The sequence below is a fragment of the Eublepharis macularius genome, chromosome 16, assembly GCF_028583425.1.
Source record: "Eublepharis macularius isolate TG4126 chromosome 16, MPM_Emac_v1.0, whole genome shotgun sequence".
Classification (NCBI taxonomy): Eukaryota; Metazoa; Chordata; class Lepidosauria; order Squamata; family Eublepharidae; genus Eublepharis; species Eublepharis macularius.
In genome coordinates, this window is record NC_072805.1 from 19,869,720 (window position 1) to 19,892,958 (window position 23,239).

The 23,239-nt window shown below is 41.8% G+C and overlaps 1 protein-coding gene across 1 annotated transcript in view; it reads right to left on the bottom strand.

Moving 5' to 3' along the window:
• RSPRY1 (ring finger and SPRY domain containing 1) overlaps positions 1-23,239 on the bottom strand; it is a 39,479-nt gene that overhangs the window by 8,723 nt on the left and 7,517 nt on the right. The window contains exons 2-10 of the mRNA XM_055000788.1: positions 17,903-18,397; positions 14,564-14,616; positions 12,650-12,762; positions 10,883-11,009; positions 10,017-10,075; positions 8,773-8,839; positions 7,718-7,849; positions 5,071-5,186; positions 2,482-2,625 (exon numbers count right to left, since the gene is read on the bottom strand). Of these exons, the coding sequence (XP_054856763.1) occupies positions 2,482-2,625; positions 5,071-5,186; positions 7,718-7,849; positions 8,773-8,839; positions 10,017-10,075; positions 10,883-11,009; positions 12,650-12,762; positions 14,564-14,616; positions 17,903-18,249 (1,158 nt within the window). The 5' untranslated portion in view covers positions 18,250-18,397. The remainder of the gene's footprint in view (positions 1-2,481; positions 2,626-5,070; positions 5,187-7,717; positions 7,850-8,772; positions 8,840-10,016; positions 10,076-10,882; positions 11,010-12,649; positions 12,763-14,563; positions 14,617-17,902; positions 18,398-23,239) is intronic.

Sequence of the window (23,239 nt, forward strand, 5' to 3'; positions counted from 1 at the left end):
ATGAGAACACAGCATTTAATGCTTTTTGATGTGATAGAACAAGGGGAAAAATCTATTTTATGACAGGCCAGCAATCATCTATATCGATGGATGTGTGAGGGTTATCAGTATATTCCCTTTAACAAACAGAGGTAACAGATCTAGGATAAGACTGGAATTCAGATCCAATTCTGTTCCATTGAAATGAATTGGCCATACACCGTATTATTAATGACTTCATTTATAGCCCACCTTTCTCGTTTACACTCAAACAGGATTATAAAATATAAAAAACAATTAAAGCAGAGAGCAAAGTCCTCCAATAAACAATTCAGTGGGACTAGGATTACAGAACTGGAAAACAACACAGGCCCAAAACTGTCTAAAGCAGTGGTTCTCAGTGGCTCAAGAGCCACATGTGGTTCTTCTAAGCATCATTCCCCACCCAACGCTGCACCTGCCCCACACTTCAGGGAAGTGGGCGAGGCCCTTGACCAGTGCAGGTTCTGGCTGGCAGGTGGTCCCACCTTGAAGCGGCCATCACTGGAGGAACAGGAAAGCTACAAACCTCCTTCAGCTATCATGCCAGAGATGAATGTAAATGTGGCTTTTTTGACTGATGGCAATTGCGAAGGTGGCTCTTTCTGAGCCACAGAGTGAATACCACTAGACTGAAGCAACAAAATCTGTTTAAGGCATGACATACCATAATGAAAAAAGGGAGTTACAATGGGAGAAGACACTGCAGTAAAAAAGGGCGGTGATAGGTTCCCTATACCATTTACTGGGGGTGTTTTCAGATCTATTTTTCAATTCTCTCACTTCTCCAAGATGGTGGAGGTGGAGGGTGGAAGTAAGAGAAAGAATCAGAAAGATTCATTGCTTCTGGCTTCCATAACTAGGGCTTGCTTATTTTGTAGAGTTCTGTGACTCTCATTCCCCCTCTGTTGTCTTTAGCCATCTCAAACCTTTGGATTTTCTTGGTATGAAACAGACAGAATCCGTTCGGCTGCCTAGAGCCGAATTCCAAAACAACATAAACTGACACAAATTAATCCTGACTAACTTGCAAGCCAAAGTTGTTTTCCTGCCCTCCAGTTAATAAATTAGAAAGTGGGAACCAGTTCTGTTTCACGCCTTTTCCTTGCTTGTTCTCTTAATGTCTTTATCCTGCTTGTCTTAATGTCTTTATCCTTGCTTGTCACATGTTCAATGAACTACCCACAATGGTTTTTGACATCAACTCCTCTGGATATGTTCTGGGCTCTATGTAATCCTGGAATTGGAGCCAGCCAAGCAGAACAAACAAGGACTTCTGAGATTAGCAGATTACTCTGGAATCTACTAATGGCTACTCCTCTGGAATCTGCCATCAAACAGAACCTGAATGCATCTCATGCAGTGAACTTTCACCACTTTTTCTTGGCTTAATCTCAAACTCTGAGGTCAGCCTATAAAGAAATAGGTCTCACAAACACATTTTGAAAAGAGCAAGATACTGAAGAAGTGAGCTGTGACTCACAAAAACTCATACCTTACCACAAATTTTGTTAGTCCTATAGGTGCCACTGGGCTCTTGCTCTTTTCTACTGCTACAGGCAGACTAATACGGCTACCCATCTTGATCTAATCACATTTTGGACAGAGACATCTGTGAAGATGGACAGCTGGATAACACTATTTCCATACAAAAACCTTCCCTAACGTGCCTTGCCCTCAAGGATTTTAAGATTACTCTACCAAAGAAAATTATACATGTTATGAGCCTGGCCAGAGGATTAGCAGATGCTGGATGCTTCTCTAGCAAGGATATCACAATCACAACAAACAGCTCTGAAGATGACTGCAGAATAACACCTGCTGCGTGAAAACCCTCTTGTGGCAGACTTTACAGGATAGCTCTGTTTATTTGCTACTTTGCCCAGGTTTAATGCTGTTTGTAGATACTGCCCAAAATCCTTAAGGCTAGGACAGAATAAATACTAAGCAAACGCATGCCTTATGTAATGGGGAAAATATGAAAAGATACTTCCAGAATAACAACTGTACGGCTGATAAAACTGGCTACAGTTCAGATTGGGATGAGGGATCATGCATAGTACTTATGTAGTCCAGAAGTTTGCCATCCTTGGTAAGCCAGCCTATTTTTATTTATTTATGGATTATTTATAGTTCACCTTTCTCACTGAGACTCAAGGGGGGTTACATTGTGTTAAGTTAACACGATCTAGGGCATTCAATAAACAATACAACATGCTACGATTTCAGAAATTGGAAAACAAGCACAACTCTGAACACAGAAACGAAACACTGCTGAACCAAAACGTAAGTAATTTGACATGACAAATTAAATGATGGGGAAACTACTCTTTGCATCAGTCCTGAAATAATGACTCTGAGTTCATAGTACCAAGCTCCAGAATCCATACAGAAGATACACAGAATGCTTTTGAAAGAGGAGGCGTCGCATCGGGTTCAGATTTGGATGTATGTCGTACTTACGTGGTTCAGAAATTTGCTATCTTTGGTAGCCCAGCCTATTTGCATCACTCCTGAAGTAATGACTGTGACTTCATAGTACCAAGCTCCAGAATCCACACAGAAGGTACATCGAACGCTTTCAAAAGAGGAGGCATCACATCGGGCCTAGCAAAGAAATGAAAAGTAAACCACAAGCACCCCAAAAGAAGGCATCCTGGCACAGCAAGGGGGACGAACAGGGAAGGATTCCAGCTAAACATTAGGAAGAACTTCCTGACAATCAGAGTGGTCCCTCAGTGGAACAGGCTTCCTCGGGAGGTGGTGGGCTCTCCTTCTTTGGAGGTTTTTAAGCAGAGGCTAGATGGCCATCTGACAGCAATGCTGATTCTGAGAACCTGGGCAGATCATGAGAGGGAGGAAAGGAAGAGTCACATCGGTGCTTAGTTCTCATGGCCCCTTCTTACGTGCCCAGGGTAATTCTGATCGCCATTTTGGGATCAAGAAGCAATTTTCCACAGGCCAGTTTGGCTGGGGATCCTGACTGTGTTTTGACACGGGGGTTGTGGGGGAGGTAGTTGTGAATTTCCTGCATTGTGCAGGGGGATGGACTAGATAACCCTGGAAGTCCCTTCCAACCCTATGCTTTACAATGTGTGCTGTGATCCCTTTGGCCAGCTATTTGGAACGAACCTTCAACGTTCTGCGTTTAAACACAACAGTGGCTATCCAAACCTTGTAAAAAAGCCTTAACTTTTGTTCTGCATATCCAACAGCTCAGGAACAGCAGACTAGAAACAGATAAATAGGAAATTCCAAATTCTGCTCTGAGGCAAATAACCTCAACCTAAATTCTGCAATGAGCATAAAGTTATGCAGCTGAGATCTGGGTATCATTATTTTTTTCATATTTTTCTACTTTTGTCCAACCAAAATACATAAAACTATCATAAAAAGGAGAAATTACTCAGTTATTCAAAAGTGGGGTCCACTGAAGTAGTTTAAGAGAGTGACAGTCAACCCTTTTTTGCAAGCATGCCACAAATGAAGTCCATATTGTGAAATGAGGTCATCCTAGTATGTGCTAGAGCATGTGTGTCACTGCCCCTGCTGGCACCTCTTACCTACTTAGGCAGGCCGCTGTGCACTCAGCAATGCCTTCAGCACCTCTGCTGCTTATGCCACAGCATGCTAGAAGGCACTGGCGTCTCTCACTGCTTTGCATTTTATTGGCTGTAGAACTTACAGACTTTTTTTGAAGAACATGCCAATCTTCTGCCCTTTTATTCATAGACTGGATTTATTTTATTAAATTTATAGTTCACTTTCCCCGAAAGCGGGCTCATAGTAGATAACATATAATCAAACATAAAAACAGTCATAATTTAAAATTTAACAGATACTATCTCAATAAGACAGTTTAAACTATTAAGATGTAGCGCTTGATATTGCAGCCCAAACAACGTTCAGACCCGTGGGGCATGGGTGACGAACTAAGTAAAAACAGACAGTAGACTTAGGAGAGGAGCTCAAATGCCCTCTCTCCATCAGACTGGATGTCTGTGTGCCAAAGGTTGCAATTGAAAGCAAAGAGGATTCGAGAAAGACTAAAATGAAATACCAGTACGGCACCTCCTGATCATGGGAACCAAGATGCTTTCTTAAAATATTAATAAATTAAAACTAACTGCAGGACAGGCAACAGCAACCCCTGAACTGCTGGCTCCAAGGTCCATTAGCAGTTTCTTATCATTGCTAACCTAGTAACCCCATGTCTAGCTACCCGTTTCCTATTATATACGGAGAACCAGAATTGGGGTGAAGGTAACTACTGCACCAGAAAACAAAAACAAAGGAGGAGGAGGGGGCAAAATGAAAAGTGAGGAAACATGAAAGGGAGGGGAGAGAACAAAGGCTCACAGAGCCAGTGAGTGATGACTGACAGGTCTTGGCATGGTCTGTAGGTGATAGAAGAACACAGCCTGATTGTTTCTAGATGGCAAAAGAAATTGGCCCCCCACCAGCTAATCTGACATGGGCAATTTTGTGGCATATAAAAGCAATCAAGCAATGGGACAGTCAGTGACCTAACAGATTTCCTTCTCTTACAGAGCTCAGAAAAACAGCCTTGTCGATAAAAGCAAAGAAGAAAAAATAATTGCAACATTATAAGGGTGATTTGACTGACTGATTGTTGTAAATGGATCCATCACTTCAGGTTTTGTTTAAAGCATCGTCGTATGGAAACCAGGGAAACAACAAGAGAAGCTTAATGTTCCTTTAATGGCTTTGGGTGTTTCCTGAACGGGAGGGTTCACTTGCAAGGATGAGGGCTGAGACGAGTGCTCAAGAGGCATGCAATGCGAGAAACAGCAGCTGTATTCTTGCTTTTTAAAACAGCATTGAGAGTTTCTAGCTGCAGTTGGCAGAAACTAGGGCACAGCCTTGAGTGTGGTTTATGTGCAAAAACGTGCATTGCTCCCTGGGATTTAGATGCAGGAACCAGCACTTCTGCTGCATGGTGCAAGGCTGCCTATTTGCTTCCAGTACACACTGCCTATATTTTTACAAATAAAGCAAGTTTGACAGACGCTGCATCATAAAAAGACCTACCTCCAACCCACATGGTGAGATCTTAAGGTATTCGCTGACATCGTTACTATTCAGCATGGCTGTAATGTTGGTCAAGTCAACTTTCTCATATGTAAACTGTCTTCCTTCTTTCAAAACTGCGAAAGGGGTACATGTTTGTTGTTAAAAAAATATTTTGTAATATCCTACAGCAATGTTAATAATGCAGAAAAAGGATCTCATAACCAAATTAATATACTTATCTAAATGCTATCAGTACTTCTCAAGCTGTCACCCCGCCTCCATCCCTCAGATCTGTAGTATGTATTTGAAGAGGACAGGTCTAGCATATAGTAACATGTTGATGATGCTACTATTGGGTCCAATTCTCCTGGGGAGGGTGCATGTGCCCCCTTTGCCTTTATGGTCCTGTCCTTAGTAAAGGTAGCTACAGCCACTCTTAGCTGATTTCTGTTCGTTTGCAAGAATATAATTTAGCCAGAGCAGAGGAGGTTATCTTGCCAGACCCAAAAGAGAAGTATGGCATTGCAGCTCTCTCCTGACCAGTTAAGCATTCACATGCCCTCAAGATAGTGAGCTCATACACACGGCGGCCTTTTTCCTTTTGTACATTTTCCTTCAGAGCTCCAGAAACATTAATGGTTTTTAAACATGACCCTCAAAGGAATAGCTGGTTCCACCAGCATGCAAAACATTCTTTTCCAAGTCCAAATAGGCTATACTCAAAAGACTTCAGTCCAGTGCTCTGTGCTTTTTTTCTTCCTCATCTAGCCCAAATCTGGATGCCTTGCCATTTATCCTGATCAGCTTGGAAGAGTAGATGGTGGGAAAGTGATGTAGAAGGAGGGCTAAACCTAAGAGCCCCATGGGATGAATCTTGTTCATAAACTACTCATTACACTCATGCTGAACAAATAGTCTGGAACCCAGTGTTAACTATGCTAATTATGGCAACCTGAAAGCCCATGCAGACTAAATTATATGAAGCAGACAAACATGGAGACATTTCACTTGCATGTTTAATTATGCATAATTACACAGAATTAGCACTGAGGCAATAAGAGTGTAAAGGACAATGGACAGAGCCTGGGAACTGGGCTAAACGACTTAATTTTGCACTAACAGCTTATCCACTAAAGCATCCCTTTAACATTTAGTAAAAGGTGCCCGTATGTTTCCACACACATTTGCCATTTATACCTTGCTACTTGTCTTAACAGGAGACTCTACAGCACCTTAAAACATACACATTAAAGTCAGACATTGACAATAAAAACATACACAATAAAAACATGGACAACAAAACCTCACTAATGACTGGGAAAAGTAAAAGAACTGAATGGTCATCAAAACAGACTTGTCTTGGGGCCTTCCTAAAAATAGGTATTGAGCAAACCTGGCAAGTCTTTCCATAGAGGGTGAACCAAAAGGAGGGTGCCATTACTTCCTTTTCGTACCAGCCAACTTGCCAGCTCTCAGAGCAATGGCTCTCTGCTGACTAGCACCAAGAGATGGTAATATGGGAGGAGGTGTTCCCCAAGACAACCCTTTAAAGTCCCAAACTGCCTGGGTTCAGAGTAAAGCCAGTGTTTTAAACTGTACCTGGAAACTTACTGGAAGCCAGCACAGTCCAGGTGTATCTACGCTCCCCAGCACTTATGCTACTCATGATAACAATGCTGGCTGCTGCATCTGAACAAAAATTTGTAGTATGAGGGCTAGACACCTCCCTTCCCAGTTTTTTTTTTTTAAGGCTCCCGTTTTTGGAAGGTCTGGCAACCACCAGACCTTTAAGATAGACTTTTGGAACCACAGAAAACAGTAACAGAAGGACAACTCAGTGCAAGCAAAAGGACAGAAAATATTCGCACAGGCCTGCTTCATGCATTACCCAGAATGGCGCACTTGCCACTGTTCTGCACCACTCCTGATAACACCTGCAATGTCCTCCTCTGTGGTTAGGGTGGTTTGCATTGCTGCACACCACACTGGCGACACTCCAAGTAATCTTGGGAAACAGGTCCCCAGTCTCCAACTGCTTTTTCTAGTGAAGTAGATTTTAAAAGTAGGGAAAACAAATGTAATGCGCGCGCGTGCACACGCACACACCGCCCGATGCCTCTCCTCCTGCGAGAAGCAATGCCACCCTGTCAGCAATGTGAGGCAGATGGCTGCCTGGAGCCATGCATTCCCTGCCCAAAGACTGTAGGTGTAGCTGGCTACAACATCAGGCCGCTGAGTTGTAACACCTCAATCACCTCCTCTGTGAAATTGTCTCAGGCAGTCTTTGTTTGCCCTCAAAGCCAATATAGAGGAACAAAAGAAAACTGAAATATTCAGCAACAAAGCTAAGCTAGAATGTACAGGGGTTTGCTTTTATATATACACTTGTAATTCTGGAAGCTTTCTCAAGGTATTTCTCAATCTTGCTACCATTCTGAAATCTATTCCTTCCAGGCGCCAATTTAACAGGTCCATCTTCACATACTACAGACACAGATGTGAATGCATGGAGTATGGATTCCCCCCATCACAGAAACATATACATTCCTGTTCTGGAAACTACACTATAATACTTGCAAGCTGCAACATCAGCAAAGGTTTACTTAAATGCTTAAGTAATACTTTTGAACCGGGAACCCGGAAACCATCATATATTATCACTTACACAGATTGTCCAAACTCCACTGGGCACAGAATCCAACTTGGCGTTTTAAATAGTCTGGGTTATCTGTCCATTTTTCTAACAAGACAAGCTGGTCACTGATGCATGTTTCCGAAACTGTAATTTTATTTTCACCTGTATATGTAGCACAAAGAGGGATATTTGAAGCAGGAAAAACAGAAGGCCAACAGAAAATACAAAATGCAATTCAGAAAAAAAATAGAAAATAACACCAGTGTTAGAAGGCAAAATGGCAAATCATGCCTCTGATGCAAAGAAAGCCATCAGCAGAGCTAGTAATCGGCAGCTTGGCTTTTAGTGAGGGCACGTTGGTTTTGTACATGGCAAAGACGTAATTGTTCTTTTAATGCCCTTTGTAAGCAGCCTTGAGCTCCTCCTGGCAAAGTGTGCAGCCTCCAAATAATTTAAATAATAATAATAATAATGATGATATCCCACTCAATCACTGTATTGTTCCTAAGGAGTCCATGTAATAGTAAAGACTTACTGGCATGATTTCCGCAGTTAAAGAAAGTGCTTCATGCCACAGGAACCAGGCATACTTTTATTCCATGGCTTTGATTTTCAGTTCCTGCCCATTTGGCATCAAGCAAGCTTGTTTCCCCATGGAAAAGGAGGCATCTCTGATCAGGATGCTGGGATTATAAGCAGCACAATGCTCAAGGAGGTCTCCCCAGAGGCATACTCCTACCCCCCTTGCCTGCTACTGCTTCATTGTCTCATCCAGCCTTTTTGTACTCTTTGCATGGGAAAGAGGAAGCTGTTAACTATTTCCAGCCAAAGGCCAAGTATTCCCTCCCCCACCTTATCTCATGTCAGGTTAAGTTTGACAGCAAGCAAAGGAAAGCAGCCCATCCCGAAAGGCAATGAAGGAGAACTCTGTGGCCCTTGGAAAAACGAGAGTGGGTGGGAATGGAACAAGCCAGGCCCTCGGTCAGGGGGACTGGTGTGGGCAAATGAAGGGAAACTAGTCTAGGAGGCCTACCACCTCTCTTGGATTCCTCCCTATAAAGCAGATTGCAAATTTACACACTTACTTGTTTGTGCAAACTTTTCCAGGGCTATTAGTGCAAAAAGCATTACTGTTGGATGGGACTGGAAATTCTAAACAAATAAGAGAATTATTGGAGACATTTCTTCTCAGCTGTCTTCAAAACATTTTTGCTCATTCGTCTCTGTGTAAAATCTTTGTATCGCTAAGACAAACCCCACTAATTTATTTCATAAAGAGGAAGGTCTAAGGAGAAGGCTTATTTTTGGATAGTCAAGTGCCCAAGTGTAGGGATAAAGGAAAGAGAAGCTGTTCTGAGTTATAGGATGTTTGTTTCTTAGGGTGCTCCAGTGCAAAAAAGAGCAGTCAAATGACACCATCCCATCACTGCCTTTCTACACAGAAAAGTAATCTGGAATATATACTATCCATTTGCAACCGTGCTTTCACAGCTGGGCAACATCTATGCTGGGAGGAACCAACACTGTGCTTTAGGTGCCAGGTTGACCAAGCACCTTCCAGCCTTGGCCAAGGAAAGGAAAGGAGTGCGTCAAACAAGAAAGAATGGATTCAGTCAACAACGAAAACTGAATGTGCTGCAGGCTCGTCGCACACATTTTTTGTTCCATTTCTGGGCTCTTTCTAACAATAATTTGATGCAATGCCAGAATCAAATACTAAATCAGACAATTGTGGTGAGTGCCAACACCTACATCAAGGCTTAAGAGATTAATGCAAAACCTTATTGCCCAATTTGGATGCCGTGGTGAACTATGATTAAGAGGAAATCTGGAAAAGGCAATAATTAGTATGCAAGACGAAGAAAGGAATCTGCGGCATATTTCTAACCCTATGAATTACGAGCCATAAACAGGATGGAATTTTCAATAAGTTTTGTGAATGGACAAAAGAGACTTTTTCTTTCTGTGGGCAAGCTGTGATTTGATTATCTGATTCTTTCACCACAAGAGAAGCCAGCATCCTGAGTCAGACCATTCGTCCAGTTAGCCAGGGTCCCAGGCAGAGAGGTCTTTTGCAGTTCTGTTATGTGAGGTTATTTTACAATTCTATAGATGAAACCTGGGGCCTTCTACAAGCCTTCTATATTCAAAGCACCAAGCTACAGCCCTTTCCCACTTTCATACATTCCCTGAGCCTACATTTCCCCATATCATGAGAACACAGAACCAAATTAAAATAGAATCTAATCAATGGATAATAATCATTCACACACCAAGCACGTTGTTTAAGGAGGAACAAGTTACAAGAGTGATTTATTTTGATACTCACCAAGCTCTGCAGCAAGTATTCCAATATTCCTGGGCTGAGTAAACCTATACTTGCAGGGCCTGTAAGAACACTAAAAATGAAACATGTGCATCGAAGCTGCTGTATTACTTTTTCAAAAAGTCATTTTCAAAAAGATTAGTGTGCTGCTTTGCCCTCCCTGTTATTTGGTCTTTGGAGAACTTATGCAAGAATAAAACAAAGAAATTGGGCAAGTTTAGCTTAAACTTTTAAAAAGCAAGCTGGAAACATGAACGATTTTCAAATACTTCAGAGGGTCTCAGAAGGCCAGATGCCTCAAGCGTGGCAACAGTGACCATCTCCTGGTTTCAGCTCCAGCCTATATCAGGCAGATATATACTCAGTGCATCCCACATCCCCATTCTCTAGTAGCTTGTGAAGCTAGACTTCGTGTTCTACAGGAGTGTTTGCTGCTACATGCCACTTGGCAAGGGGGTCTTAGCAGGAAGGGAAGAGGGAAACTGAGGGCAACAGCAACCCTTCCAAAACGGCACCATGATGTAGCCTGGTGCCATTTTGAAAGAGGTACCCATTCTGTCAGTTGTTTAAAAAAAAACCCAGTAACTCATATGACAGAATACACTGCAGTCTTTCCCTGTGGGTCACAAGAAGTAAATCTTTGGTCACTACTGACTACCACACTTGTGGGCTCAGCCCAGCCAAAGCAAAGCACTTTTAAGACCAATTCCAATTGAAAAATTAAAGCTTTAAGCACTCTAGCAGGACAAATATGACTGGGATCTGCATGGAGTAGATTTGTCCCAGACAACCTGCGCGATGGAAAGAGGTTGTCGGGAGACGCAAGTTATCCACCCTTACCATTGCATAAAAAAGAAAATATCCCTCACCAGCAAGTTTTTCTGCCAAACAGCCCAGTACTGCAGTTGTGTTCCGATGTTTGGCAGGATGGCAGGCATCCTGGCGAGCTACAGCTCCACTTAAATTCAGTATTTCCGTTAACTTCTGCAGCGCATCCTAAAATGTACAGTATAATTTGCAGTCAGCACTGCATGACCCATGGAAGGACACACTCCCTTCATTTCATCCCAGTCCAGCGCACAAATCATTAAGAATGCATCCCAAGTGAATCTGAGGTTTAAGAGTTCCCTACAGATACATGTGCTTGGAAACCATAAGAATGGAAAAACTAAGTGAACTTCCCTCTCTTGCATTTGTTTCTAATACTCCTTTAGGTTAAAACCCATCCCTTCACAATTTGTGCAACAACAAAGAAACAAAAACATGCCAGGAAATGCTTCAGAGCCACATAAACATGTATGTTAATGTGACAATGGCTAAATTATCTTCTTATATGGATAACAGACCAATTTCAGAATTTTAGGAAAAATGGAAAGTCTTTTTTGATTATATGGCTAAAAGATAAGGTTTTTTAAAAACATGCTGAATATAAAATGGCGAGGATAATGTATTTTAACACAAATAAATGAAGGGATGGAAAGGAGAAATATGTATTTTTAATACGTGGTTACATATTTTGTTTTGATATTATGTTTACCAGGGCTTTTTTTCTGGGGAAAGAGGTGGTAGAACTCAGTGGGTTGCCCTCGGAGAAAATGATCACATGGCTGGTGGCCCCGCCCCCTGATCTCCAGGCAGACGGGCGTTTAGATTGCCCTCCACGCCGCTTGGCGGCGCGGAGGGCAATCTCAACTCCCCTCTGCCTGGAAATCAGGGGGCGGGGCCACCAGCCATGTGACCATTTTCAAGAGGTTCCGGAACTCCGTTCCCCCGCGTTCCCCCTGAAAAAAAGCCCTGATGTTTACTGTCTAATGTTACTTTCTGTTATATAGACTGCTTTTGATATTCTTCCGACAGTCCGATGTTCGTTTCGGTTTTAATACAACAATTTTTTTTAAAAAGGAAACGCTTCAGAGCCCACCTGCTGCCTGGAGTCCATATCAATCCCACCCATGCCCTAAGAGGCCAAGTGTTAAAAATCACTCAATACAACAATGATATAATTGCAATCCTGAAATCGCTTCATCTGGATTTCATCTGCTAATTGCAGAATTGTAGCCAAAGGAAAAGAAAATGCACCCTGCAACACATTATTTACTCTTAACTCCAGGTTGGTGATATAATTGACTCTGCACATCAAGGTAGGCAATGTACAATTGTTTAAAAAAATCCAATTCTAGAGGTCACACTTTGGACAGTTTTACATGTTGCAAAGTTATCACTGAATTAAATTATTGCCAAAGCATGTATAAGTATGTAAGAGCAAGATTGCTGCAGGATGGCAAAGCATGTGTAAATTCCTAGATGAATAAGTGTTTTATGGTTTTTAAAGGATTTCTAAAAATATATACATAAAAAAGAAACATTTGTGTTTTCCTTACATGCCCCTTGCAAATAGGACACAATACTGACTCATTGTTTATCCATTTCACAGACACATCTTTTGCCAGTTGCTCTTAAATTTGCAACTTTTGTCTGGGATACATCATTGATGCAAATCTCCCTGTTCTACCCTGAATGACACAAATCTTATTTTCCATTTCTTAAGCTCAAAGTTGTTGAAAGTAATGTTAGCTCTGTAACAACAGTTGCTACACTCCATTGAATCAGACTAAAGACTGTATGCATTAACTCACTTTTGTTGGCAACGGACACTCATCCAGTAGTAAAGTTATAACAGCTGGTCCCAGGGGATCTTCTAATGGAATAACTCTAATTAAGGATTGGACAACTTCCAGCCAGCCTTCATCTGTCAACCATAAAAGAGAGGCAGGTGTCTTTGCACAGATCACTCAATTTACCAGTGTCGACAACTATCAAAAGTTTGACTTCCATAGCATTTTTAAAGACTCGTCTATATAACAAACCTCAGTCATACATTACAAAGCTCATCAACTGTTGGTTGAGACAGATAGTAGCTCTCTGGAGGAAGCACAAACATTGGGTGCTCCAGGGAGTACTGTCAGAACAAGTTCACACTTGATTTTTTTTTTTTACTCAGTGACTGCAGTATCAAGGTGAAATCTTGCTGTCACCACTGAAACTTTGGCCTCTGAGAAGGGAAGGAGAGACGAAATAAATCTAATACATTGCCTGCACCTTACCATCTTTCAAATCCAGCTGATATGATGGGGAGACAAAACATACATACTGCTATTCTTGCTTCAAGATCTTCAGTGGAAGGAGAAGGGAAGGGAAGATGCTGAGGAAATTCAATAACTCTTTGACAACCTACCTCTACAAACTGGTCCTCTACAAACTATACTTGGGCATGACCAAGACAGAAAGATGTAAAGTAACTATCATATTTTCATCATTTTTATATAAAAGGCAAGTCAGTATGGTTTGATATTCAAATGGGATAATCTGAACTCTTAAAAGCTTCTGCTCTTCAAAGTCGTTTTGATCAATTCACTCCACAGCAACACTGTTTCTTATCTTGGCACTTTTTCTCCAAACCTCTCAGCAAGAAGGGAAGAATGAAGGCAACATGGCTGAGACTCAGGGACAGACTGAGATATAAACAGAGCCACTTCTCACAGTATTTTAACTTGCTTTTTCTTTTCCACATGTTAGTAAGTGCATCAATTTAGAATTACAAAAATTGAGTAAGAGATCAGAAAGGACTGAATATATCTTTAACGTGAAAACTTCAGTTTCATACCAACCATGAAACTGATATCAAAAAGTAACTGATTTCCTTTACAAAAGCAAACTGATCCCCATATCAGAAGGAGCTGTTTGAGAGCTGTTTGCATCTACTCCTCCCTCCCCTCCCCTCCTCTATATCTGACCAGTTTCTTCTTGCCCTCCATGCATCTGACGAAGAGAAATGTGATTCTCGAAAGCTTATGCTACAATAAAGTTGGTTAGTCTTAAAGGTGCTACTGGACTCTTTTTGATTTTGCTACTACAGACTAACATGGCTAACTCCTCTGGATCTATGAAATTGATATGTCTCTATTCTTAAAAATACCCACAGTTCTCAAGACACATTCTTTAGAAAAAAATAGATAAAAAGCAAAAAAAGTGTCCCAAGGCAGCACTGAACAATCCCAAAGCACAGGGATTCAGACTTTTACATAACTGCTCCGTACACAGAATGGCTCAAAGGCACAGCAACCTGAGAGGAGTTACACACATTCTGGGACACTTCTTTATGAGGCTCCTGACCATAATTACAGTATTCTGTAAAACTGGGAAGAAAAGCACACAGCTGTTCCCTTTTTGCATACCCCAAGGCTTGTTCAGTGGCTCACTGTCAAGAAACAAATCAGCCAGTTATCTTGAGCTTCGTGGCAGCTGGCAGGCTGATTTTGTAACTACATATCTCATAAATTTAGTCAGATGAGACAAGTATACATATTAAGCTAATTAACATTTTACTGAGCTCATTGTCAAGCAGAGGCATTATCTGAATGAGTACTGAAAACTGCATGAGCCCCTGGAAAGAAATATGCAGTATGAACTTTAAGCTTCTTTTCAGAGCCAAGTGATTTTTTCCCCCAGAAGATTTCAAACTGAAGTGCTACACAATAGAATAGAAATACCTGTTTCAGCCATTTCATGCAAAGTCATCATTGAATAAGGGGGTTCCTGGTCACTGAAAGAAAGTAACAGGTTATTAATCACTGTTAAAGTTAATGCATGCCTGTCAGCAATCACTGAATTAAGCAGTAAATTATGCAGACTGACAGACTTTTCATTTCTGGCTGCATCTACAATAGGGAAAATTCATCGTCTGGAGCAGACCATGCAGAAGCCATGGTGGGATCAAATGGAATACTGTCACTGGAAACAATCCAGAGAGAAGTATATTTGTGCCATCAAAAATGAGGAGAATGGGAACACACTCCTCTTCTAGATTACGACCTAGGGATCCAAAAGCAAGCAGGTGCCCGACAGATCTGTTCACCTCCCTTTGGACAAACTGCAAACAGCATTTTATGCATGTGGGAAACAGAACAGCTTTTGTGGTGATGCACAGTCTGCTGAAACTGAAAACACAATACCTCACTTGTTTTGCAAAACCTCTTACAGCACACAGCAGGGATTCTCTCTATTACAGCGGTAATCAGCATTCTACACTAAATAAAGTTCAGTGACCACAGACGCTCATTTTTTATGGTGTGAGAATTAACGTAGTATGCTTGTGCTTATATAAAAGATAAAAGCAAGGTGGGCCTATGCCGAAAAGTCTAAAAGAGTATATAGAAATATCATCAACAGAACAGGAGGGGAACGGGGGAAGGGTCTGCTGCTCAAAGCAAAATGCAAATGGTTTTATAATCGGACCCTAGTCCAGTTCCTACACATCAAAAGTCATTTTAAAAATGTTATATAGCAACCCACACCTAGATACTCAAAATGGAATAATTATTGAACCTAAGGGCAGCACTAAACATTACAACAAGCATGCAACAAGTCCATTTTATTTGCCAGGGTATAAACTGCAGATCCCTTGGAGAGGGGTGCTTAAGATTTTGTTTTATTCTGTACATTTTAAATGGTGATTGGAAAGCAGCTTTGAGGCACAAGGAAAGGCAGAATATAAATATTTTAATAAAATAAGTAAGGGCAGTTCACCCATGTAACATCAAGCTGTACTATGTGATGTAGAGCAGAAACAGCACCTGGGAAGGACACAGATGAAGATGGCGAGGTGATCTTGGGAGAGTTGCTGGTTCTCAGCTTAAACTACCTCTGAGGAATGCTGTGAAGACCTCCCCGTCCCCCAATGAATGATGCTTTGCAGAGACACTTCTGTCGGTCAATCTACCTACTTGATGTTGCAGCAATAATTTGCTCCAGTTTACTTGGGAATGAGATAAAAGCTTGGATCTTAATCCCTTTTTGCACTTTAGGAAGGCAGTTCCATTTCAGCGATTCCCTCTCTCGCTGCAGGCCCTCAGGTTTGTCCTATGCTGTTCCCAAAGGGACCCTGCCCCTGGAAACCAGCCTCAAGCAACTAATTTCATCCTCTTAATAGAGAAAAAACAAGGCTGTCTATCCTCTTCTGCATCCTTCACATTGCCTTACTCTTTGCAAGTGAGTTGCCACTAATTTTCTTCAGTGCATGAATATGTGCACGTGTGTGTACACAAAGACAAAAACCAAAAGTAGACTCAGGCTAGGCAAAGAGCACAGAAGTCCCAGACTACACAAACAGCACGTAAGCACAGTACTACCAAGGTTACTTGGAAAATGCTACCTTGAGAAGGCAGGTATGAATGCATAATGACCTCTCCGTTTTGCCCCAAAGAGTTTGGAAACAGAATTCTGTTCCTTGCTAGAAAGCAGCTTGCCTAGAGCTGGCAAGCCACAAAGAACCACGCAATCACTTAACACTAAGAAGTTGAGGGAGAACCATTTGCCAGTTGTAGAGAGACAGTCACGATAATGAAGCAGTCAGGAAACTGTCAACACCCTTGCCAAGAATAAGATACAAAGATATCAGAAGCAGCAATGAAAAGCAGTCGCTTTACTTAAGAAAGGAAATATTAAGGATTCAATGGAACCATAATTGTAAGGAGGTGTAGGTTTTTGCTAATACAGTTTGGGAGGTGGGGTTGCATACAGTAGAGCTACAGCGTTATTTGGAGGGGAATATACTTAGCTCTCATAGGATCATTCTCCCCACCCCACCCCCATCCTCTCTTACTGTGCTCACTTCCCTCCCTTCACATAACTGTCTTTAATAGCAAACAAACAACTGAGTTTATTTTAAAATTCTTCCGAACATCATAAATGAGAAAAGCTAATCGGGCATATGGTTTTTAAAAAAAACTAGAGTAAGCCAAGAATATATATATATTTTTAAATCAAACTTCCTCAATGCAACTGAGATAGAATAGAAGCAACAGAAACATAAAAATCCAGATCAAATGTCCAGATTGTTACATGGTATAGCCCTACACCATTAGATCAGGCACACGTGGAATCCGCCTGATGCTCTAGTCTCTCTGGTTGTCAAAAGCTTTGCAAGAAGACCCCTTGTGTTTGCATGCATACTTTAATCAGCTCTTAATCTCATGTCTAGGAAGGGGCAGAGCAAAAGCCTACACAGGTTTATTTGCCAGTAAGTCCCACTGAGTTCAATGGAGTTTACTCCTGCTTAAGCATGCATTGTGCGGCAACAAAAAGCAAAAGGGAAACAGGTCCACACGGGAAAACACAAAGCCTGCAAAAGCCTGATAATTTCTCTTTGCCCCCCCCAATCAATTGTAGAAGTTTGAGAAGAGTGGGGTGAGGAAGTTGACACACAGCTTTTTCGTGTGCCTCAGAGGCATTTTCAAAGTCCAAGTTCAGAAAGCACAGGGAAGTCTCTTGCCTTGAAACGGTCTCCTTAGCACACTTTTGTCTAATCTTCAGATCTGGTGAGCCACTGTCAGAACAGAGAGGACTGAATTTATGCTCGTCAGTTAACTGACTCCAGCATCGGCAGCATTTCCTAGCAGAAGATGTCATAATCACCTATGTGCTATGCTTAAATGCATTTTGTGAGCTAGATGTAACAGATCTCAACTGGATGGGAAATAAGAGGTTGCCATTTGGCACTGCCCCATAGAGTGTTGCTCAATAGAACCTGACTGTTGGGGTCACAGGGTTGAGTCAAGATTCAGTGAAATTAAAGCTGGGTTTAGAAGTGAGCTGCTCAGGAAGTATTCAAGAATAAAGATGAGAACAGAAGCAAATTATCTCTACTAAAAAGACAGCGGGTTCTCCACTTCTGACACTAAGTTGTGCCCATTTATGTGTCCCTGGGAATTATTTCCGTAGTGTGCCTGAAGAGGGGGGGACACTATCACAGCCTCCTCTAACTACAGCATAGGAGTCTGCACGGGAGGACAGTTCATTGCTTGCAATTTTGTTCTTCATGAAGTACTTACTTGTCAACCAGAGTTCGAATCACTGCCAGCGTGTCAAGTACTAATCCATCCACATTCTGTTTCTTTCTCCTTGGTTCATGTGGCCCCCGGCCCCGCCGAGGGGGCCTTACTGGGTCTCTCAGGTGGCTCCTCGTTTCAGGTACAGGTATTCTGCTGTTCTCTCCCTGGCGACTCCTGGACTCCACATTGTCTTCTGGCCCACTATCTTCTCGACAAACACAGGAATTGCCCATGCTGCTAGCCCCCAAGGTTTGCAGCAAACAACGAATATGCTGTTCAAGAGTCAGCCGTAAACCCTGGAAAAGGCTTCTGCTCACATAGAACACAATCAAAGCAACGACAATCATCTAGACAGTTTTAAGAGCAATGTTTTTGAGATCCTGAATTGTGGGCTTTGCATCATAAGAGTTTGTAACAAGTGGAATGGAAGGGAAATGGCTGGTTTAGTTTCCGACATTCTCACTGGAGATACACATTGGACATTCAAAAGTTGGCCTGTTGGGAAATAAAAAAAAAATCAACAACGTCTAGATTTAAATGGTATTATAATGCAAACAAGGCTATTCTCCAAACAACAGTCTAAGATATGGATTCCCTCTTTAGTAGCCCTTAATATCAAGTCTACCTAGAGCCAATCTACTATCTGACCCTGCAGTATGTCCTGCCCATTTATCCCAAAGTTTGCTAAGGTACCCAATATCCCAACTTTTATGCTGCCACCATGTATTCCATTCACATAATTTTCAAGCAGGTATCCAAAGCTCCATGAAGGCTGCTTAGTTGCGTTCTCCCCACATCTACCCCTATTCTGAAACTTTCCAACAGACTGTAAACATCAGGCCGCAACATTATGTGATGAGTTTAGTATGTCTCTATACAGTTGCCAGAGGAAGCCAAACTCTACCCTAAGCCAGATTTTGAATATGGGGAGCCTTGAGAGGATTAGTCATTCAAGTACTTTCCTTCCTTCTTTTCCATCCAAGGGAGGTGGCATTTTTAGTATGGATTCAATAACAGCTGCAAAGGACTAGGGATTGTGGGTACAGCCAGGTCTGTTTATAGAACTAGGAAACTATTGCAAGTTTCCAGATGCCAGGACCAGAAGTCCAGACAACCAGACACCCAAACATTTTTCTTCTCCTTGTGGGGGTAATTTTCTCCACATGACTAGCTCTTTCTGTTACCACGATTTAAAATATGCACTGCTTGCCTCTTTTGTCCCTAGACACAGCTTTCAAAATTGAAACAAACAAATTATCTAATTACCCAATAACATTTGTATCTTTAACTTTTAAAAGTTACATTTAAGGGTGTGAAACACGCCCACCCCCCACCCCATGGGAGAGGTAGAATATTTTTTTTAAAAAACACTTTTTGGAAGACAACCCCCCCCCCCCCCAGGACTTTCCTCGACAGAGAAAATGGAAATTTTGGGGAACAGTGTGAAAAAACTGCTAAGAAATATTTTCTTTTCTGGAATAAACTGCTTTTTAGCAGAAGGTTTTACTCACTCTAGTATTAAGACTTTTAATGTAGGACAATCCATAGCATTAGAGAATGACTTCTTGCATACAACGTAAAATTACAAGATGTTCAAAGGTTTATTTATTGTTTAAATGTAACCAATATAATCTACTATTAATACACAATGTGTATAAATAGCCCAGCTAGCCCCAGGCCAGATCTTAGAAGCTAAGCAGGGCCAGCCCTGGTAAGTATGCGGTCAGGAAATCACCAAGGAAGTCCAGGATTGCTAAACAGAGACAGGTAATGTTAAATCATCTCTGAATGTCTGTTGACTTGAAAACTCCTTGAGGAGTTGCCATGTCAGCTACAACTTGATGGCACTTTGCACACATATGATAGTACTATTGAAGAAGTTGTTTTCAATGTTATAAATTTAGCTTGATCTCCAAGCACACACCTAGCACTGTTGTAACTATGAGCCTGTTTCTGTCCAAATACCACATTTTTGTTTTCTGCAAAAGTGCTATTTTTAATTCTCCTCCCCCTTCCAATGGCAAAAAGAATGATGTTCTAAGGTGGCACAGGGTGCAACTTTCTCACTAAAATTAAGTATACTTTTAATTTTGCTTGTGGAAAACTACTTTAGCATGTAAAGTAATAAATGATGTATTTTATGTTGCTAAAGCAGTAAAATAAGCGTAGGGTCAGTAAGTTCATACTGCATATATTTCAATTATTTCCAAATCTCAATTTTTCCTTTGAAAAGCCTAGAAACTGCCCTCCTGCCCATATTCAGAATTTATGGAAATTTTACATCTCTAGTCCAAATGATTAGTCAGTTTCCTTAAATATTATATTCTCTTCAAGTTTTAGCTTCTTAAATAATGCAGTAATTGACACATGAATATACACTGAGAATTGTAGGGAAGTGGGAAAGAGAAGCAGGCCTTCCATATGGCTTGGTGCTTCTTTTCTTTATGCCAGTTCACACAATTATCATTTGTTTTTTTATAAAACCACCACTTATAAATTTACCATGATATGAATGCAACACCTACCAATGGCAGAGTCTATTACCTTGTTAGCTCTCTCAACATCACAATATGTTATGGGTTTCCAACACAACTGAAGGCTAAAGATTCCTTACTCTCACCATACTACTAGGTATTATCTACCTCCAGGGAACCCCTCCCAGATTGATCTATTGCCAGTGAACCACTTGCATGCCTGCTACAAAACCCATTATGTTGTGAGGGTTGGTAGGACTTGCAATTTGCCATCTGTATGAATAGGACCAACTCTAGGCAGTGATCAAGTCTCCCCTATTGCTATGGAAAACTAGCAATGGTATTTAATTATACTTTATAAATGTATTCACTTTTTCTCCCGGGAGCTCAGGGAGGCCTACGTTGCTCTCCCCTTCACCATTTTACCATCACAACCACCACGAAAGGTAGGTTAAGCTAAGAGAATGTGACTGGCTCAAGGTCACCTAGCAAGCTTCCATGGCAGATGGAGGATTTAACCTTGGATCTCTGAGATCCTAGTACAGCGATACTCACTCAGTGGCTTGGGAACCACGTGTGGGTCTTTTCAGCACTGTTCCCCAATGTGACACGCACCCCATGTTCCAGGAAAGTGGGCAAGATCATTGCCCAGTAGGGTGTGTGTGTGTGGCAGGTGGTTCTCACCTTGAAACAGCTGTCACCAAATGGACGGGAGGACAGGTAAGCTGTCCTGCCAGGGATGGAAGTAAATGGCCCATCTTGTCCAACAACAACCCCTCACTTCTCTGCAGCCTCTGCGCTCCTATCCCAGAAAAAGAGCATGCTGGCAACAGAAGTGTGGGAGTGGTTTTACTCCCCATTCTTTGGGTTGGCTGTAATTGCAAGTGTGGCTTTCTGTGAGCCACGGAGAGAGGACCACTACCCTAGCACAACCCTTTTACCACTGCACCACATGCTGTCATTCAGGATGGCTTTCTGCCATCACTGATCATCATGGAATCTCAGAATCCCCTAGAACATGATTTGAAAACCTCTAGTGTATGATCACACAGATGCTTAAGGCAACCAGAACTCTGTGAAATTGAGCCACTTGTCCTAAAAGCAACAACCAGTCATCTTGAGTCTATTTCTGTGGAAAGGCACAGCTCAGCATATGAACTGTCCTGCCTAGAGGCCCCACAAGATACAGCGACACAGGCCTAGTAGTTGCTCTGCCACCCACATTTCTGAACTGATGCACGCCGTACAACAGCATGGGACTGCATACGGTTACCAAATTTCTCTCTTTAACAGGCAGCATGATCTAGCAATCCTATCATTCTTGCTAAAGGATCGTGAGAAGGTCCTTATTACGGTGACTTAGTGTACCAAGCTATTCTCTCCTGAAAATAAAGTTGCATACAAGCTGCAAATGGCAAAGATATGAGAACCACAAGCCCTCAACTGCCATGACCTGATAACAGCCACAGGAGTTCCTCATGTGCTTGTGCACATAAATGCACATACAGCAAGCACTCAAAATATTTCAAAGCATCTTTTGGCTGAACTAGATATTTGGCACTAAACATGGCTCAGCGAAAGCCACCTGCTATGCCTCTAAGGCAAATGGTGGCGGTGGGGGCAGGGGGAGCAGCCATTCACTCCTTTCTGCTGCTTTTCTTTCTCCCCCCCTTCCCTATTCAGGATTCCAAGACACTGTTACCTACATCATGGAAAAAAGCAGCTACAGAGAGGAATAAGCACACACATACTGCCTGCTTCCCTACTGTAAAAAAAAAATGGAAGCCCAAGTTTCCAGATCCATGTTCGCCGTTTGCATGAAAAGTGACATCTGCAACTGCAGCCGCTGACTAGCTTATCTTTTTCAAAGAGGAACACCACAGCACTGGACAGTGGTTCCCAACTTTTTTGGTATGGTGACCCACGAGTCCAAATATACTTGGTATGGTGAACCACGTGGGGGCAAAAAAGGCACGCACAGCCTAAAACAGCAAAAGCCTGGGCAGTACAGCACAGGTTGGGAAATGCTGGTATACAGCAACCTAGCAGCAACACTGTATTTCCAGTATCACAAGTGAATCAGTATTTGTACTCACTGGCCTGCAATTCTCCCTCCATAACCCATCAGAGTTAATACAAGGCAAGAGAGTCACTCAGAAATTAGGTGAGGTGTAATTCAGGAAGCCCCAACCTCAATAAGAAACATCCTAGCCTGAACTTTCTAGCAGAGATGATTTTTCAAGAGTTGTTATTAACACATTCAAATCAGACCAAGATACATAAAACAAGTACATATAAGCACTAGTTGTCTCATTTGCCTGAGCTGACACAGCAGACAATTCTCTTGAGTCAGAACTTAAAAGATGCCTGTGGAGCAGACTATCACCAGACAAGGCCTCACCCAATATCCTGCTGCCAGACTTTTCTTCCCTTAAACAGCCCATGCGTCCGTAAGAGGAATGGACATGTTTTAAAGAGCTAAGAGTGATTTCGAGTGGTCTTGTGGCTGGTTCTGCAACTCAGGGAGCCACGAGGGTTCCACTACCAAGCACCCTCTCTTAAACGTATTTTTAGCAACATGTTTGCTAAATAGATTGCATCAGACACATTCTTTGAGCAAGAGTTCTGTTTCTGTAGGCCTCAAACACAATGCTGCAAATAGACTCTAGGATCTTTTAATATCCAATATTGCTATTTTCTCATTATAAAAACTGAGTCATAGTATCTGCTATGCTTCAGTCCAGTGAACTCTCAAGACGTGGTAAAGTACTTTTTTTTTTTTTGCAAAGATTCAATCTACCTAGATTGCCACCATTTATGCTAAAACAAATCCCCAGATTTAGCTGGCGGATAAGAATCTTTA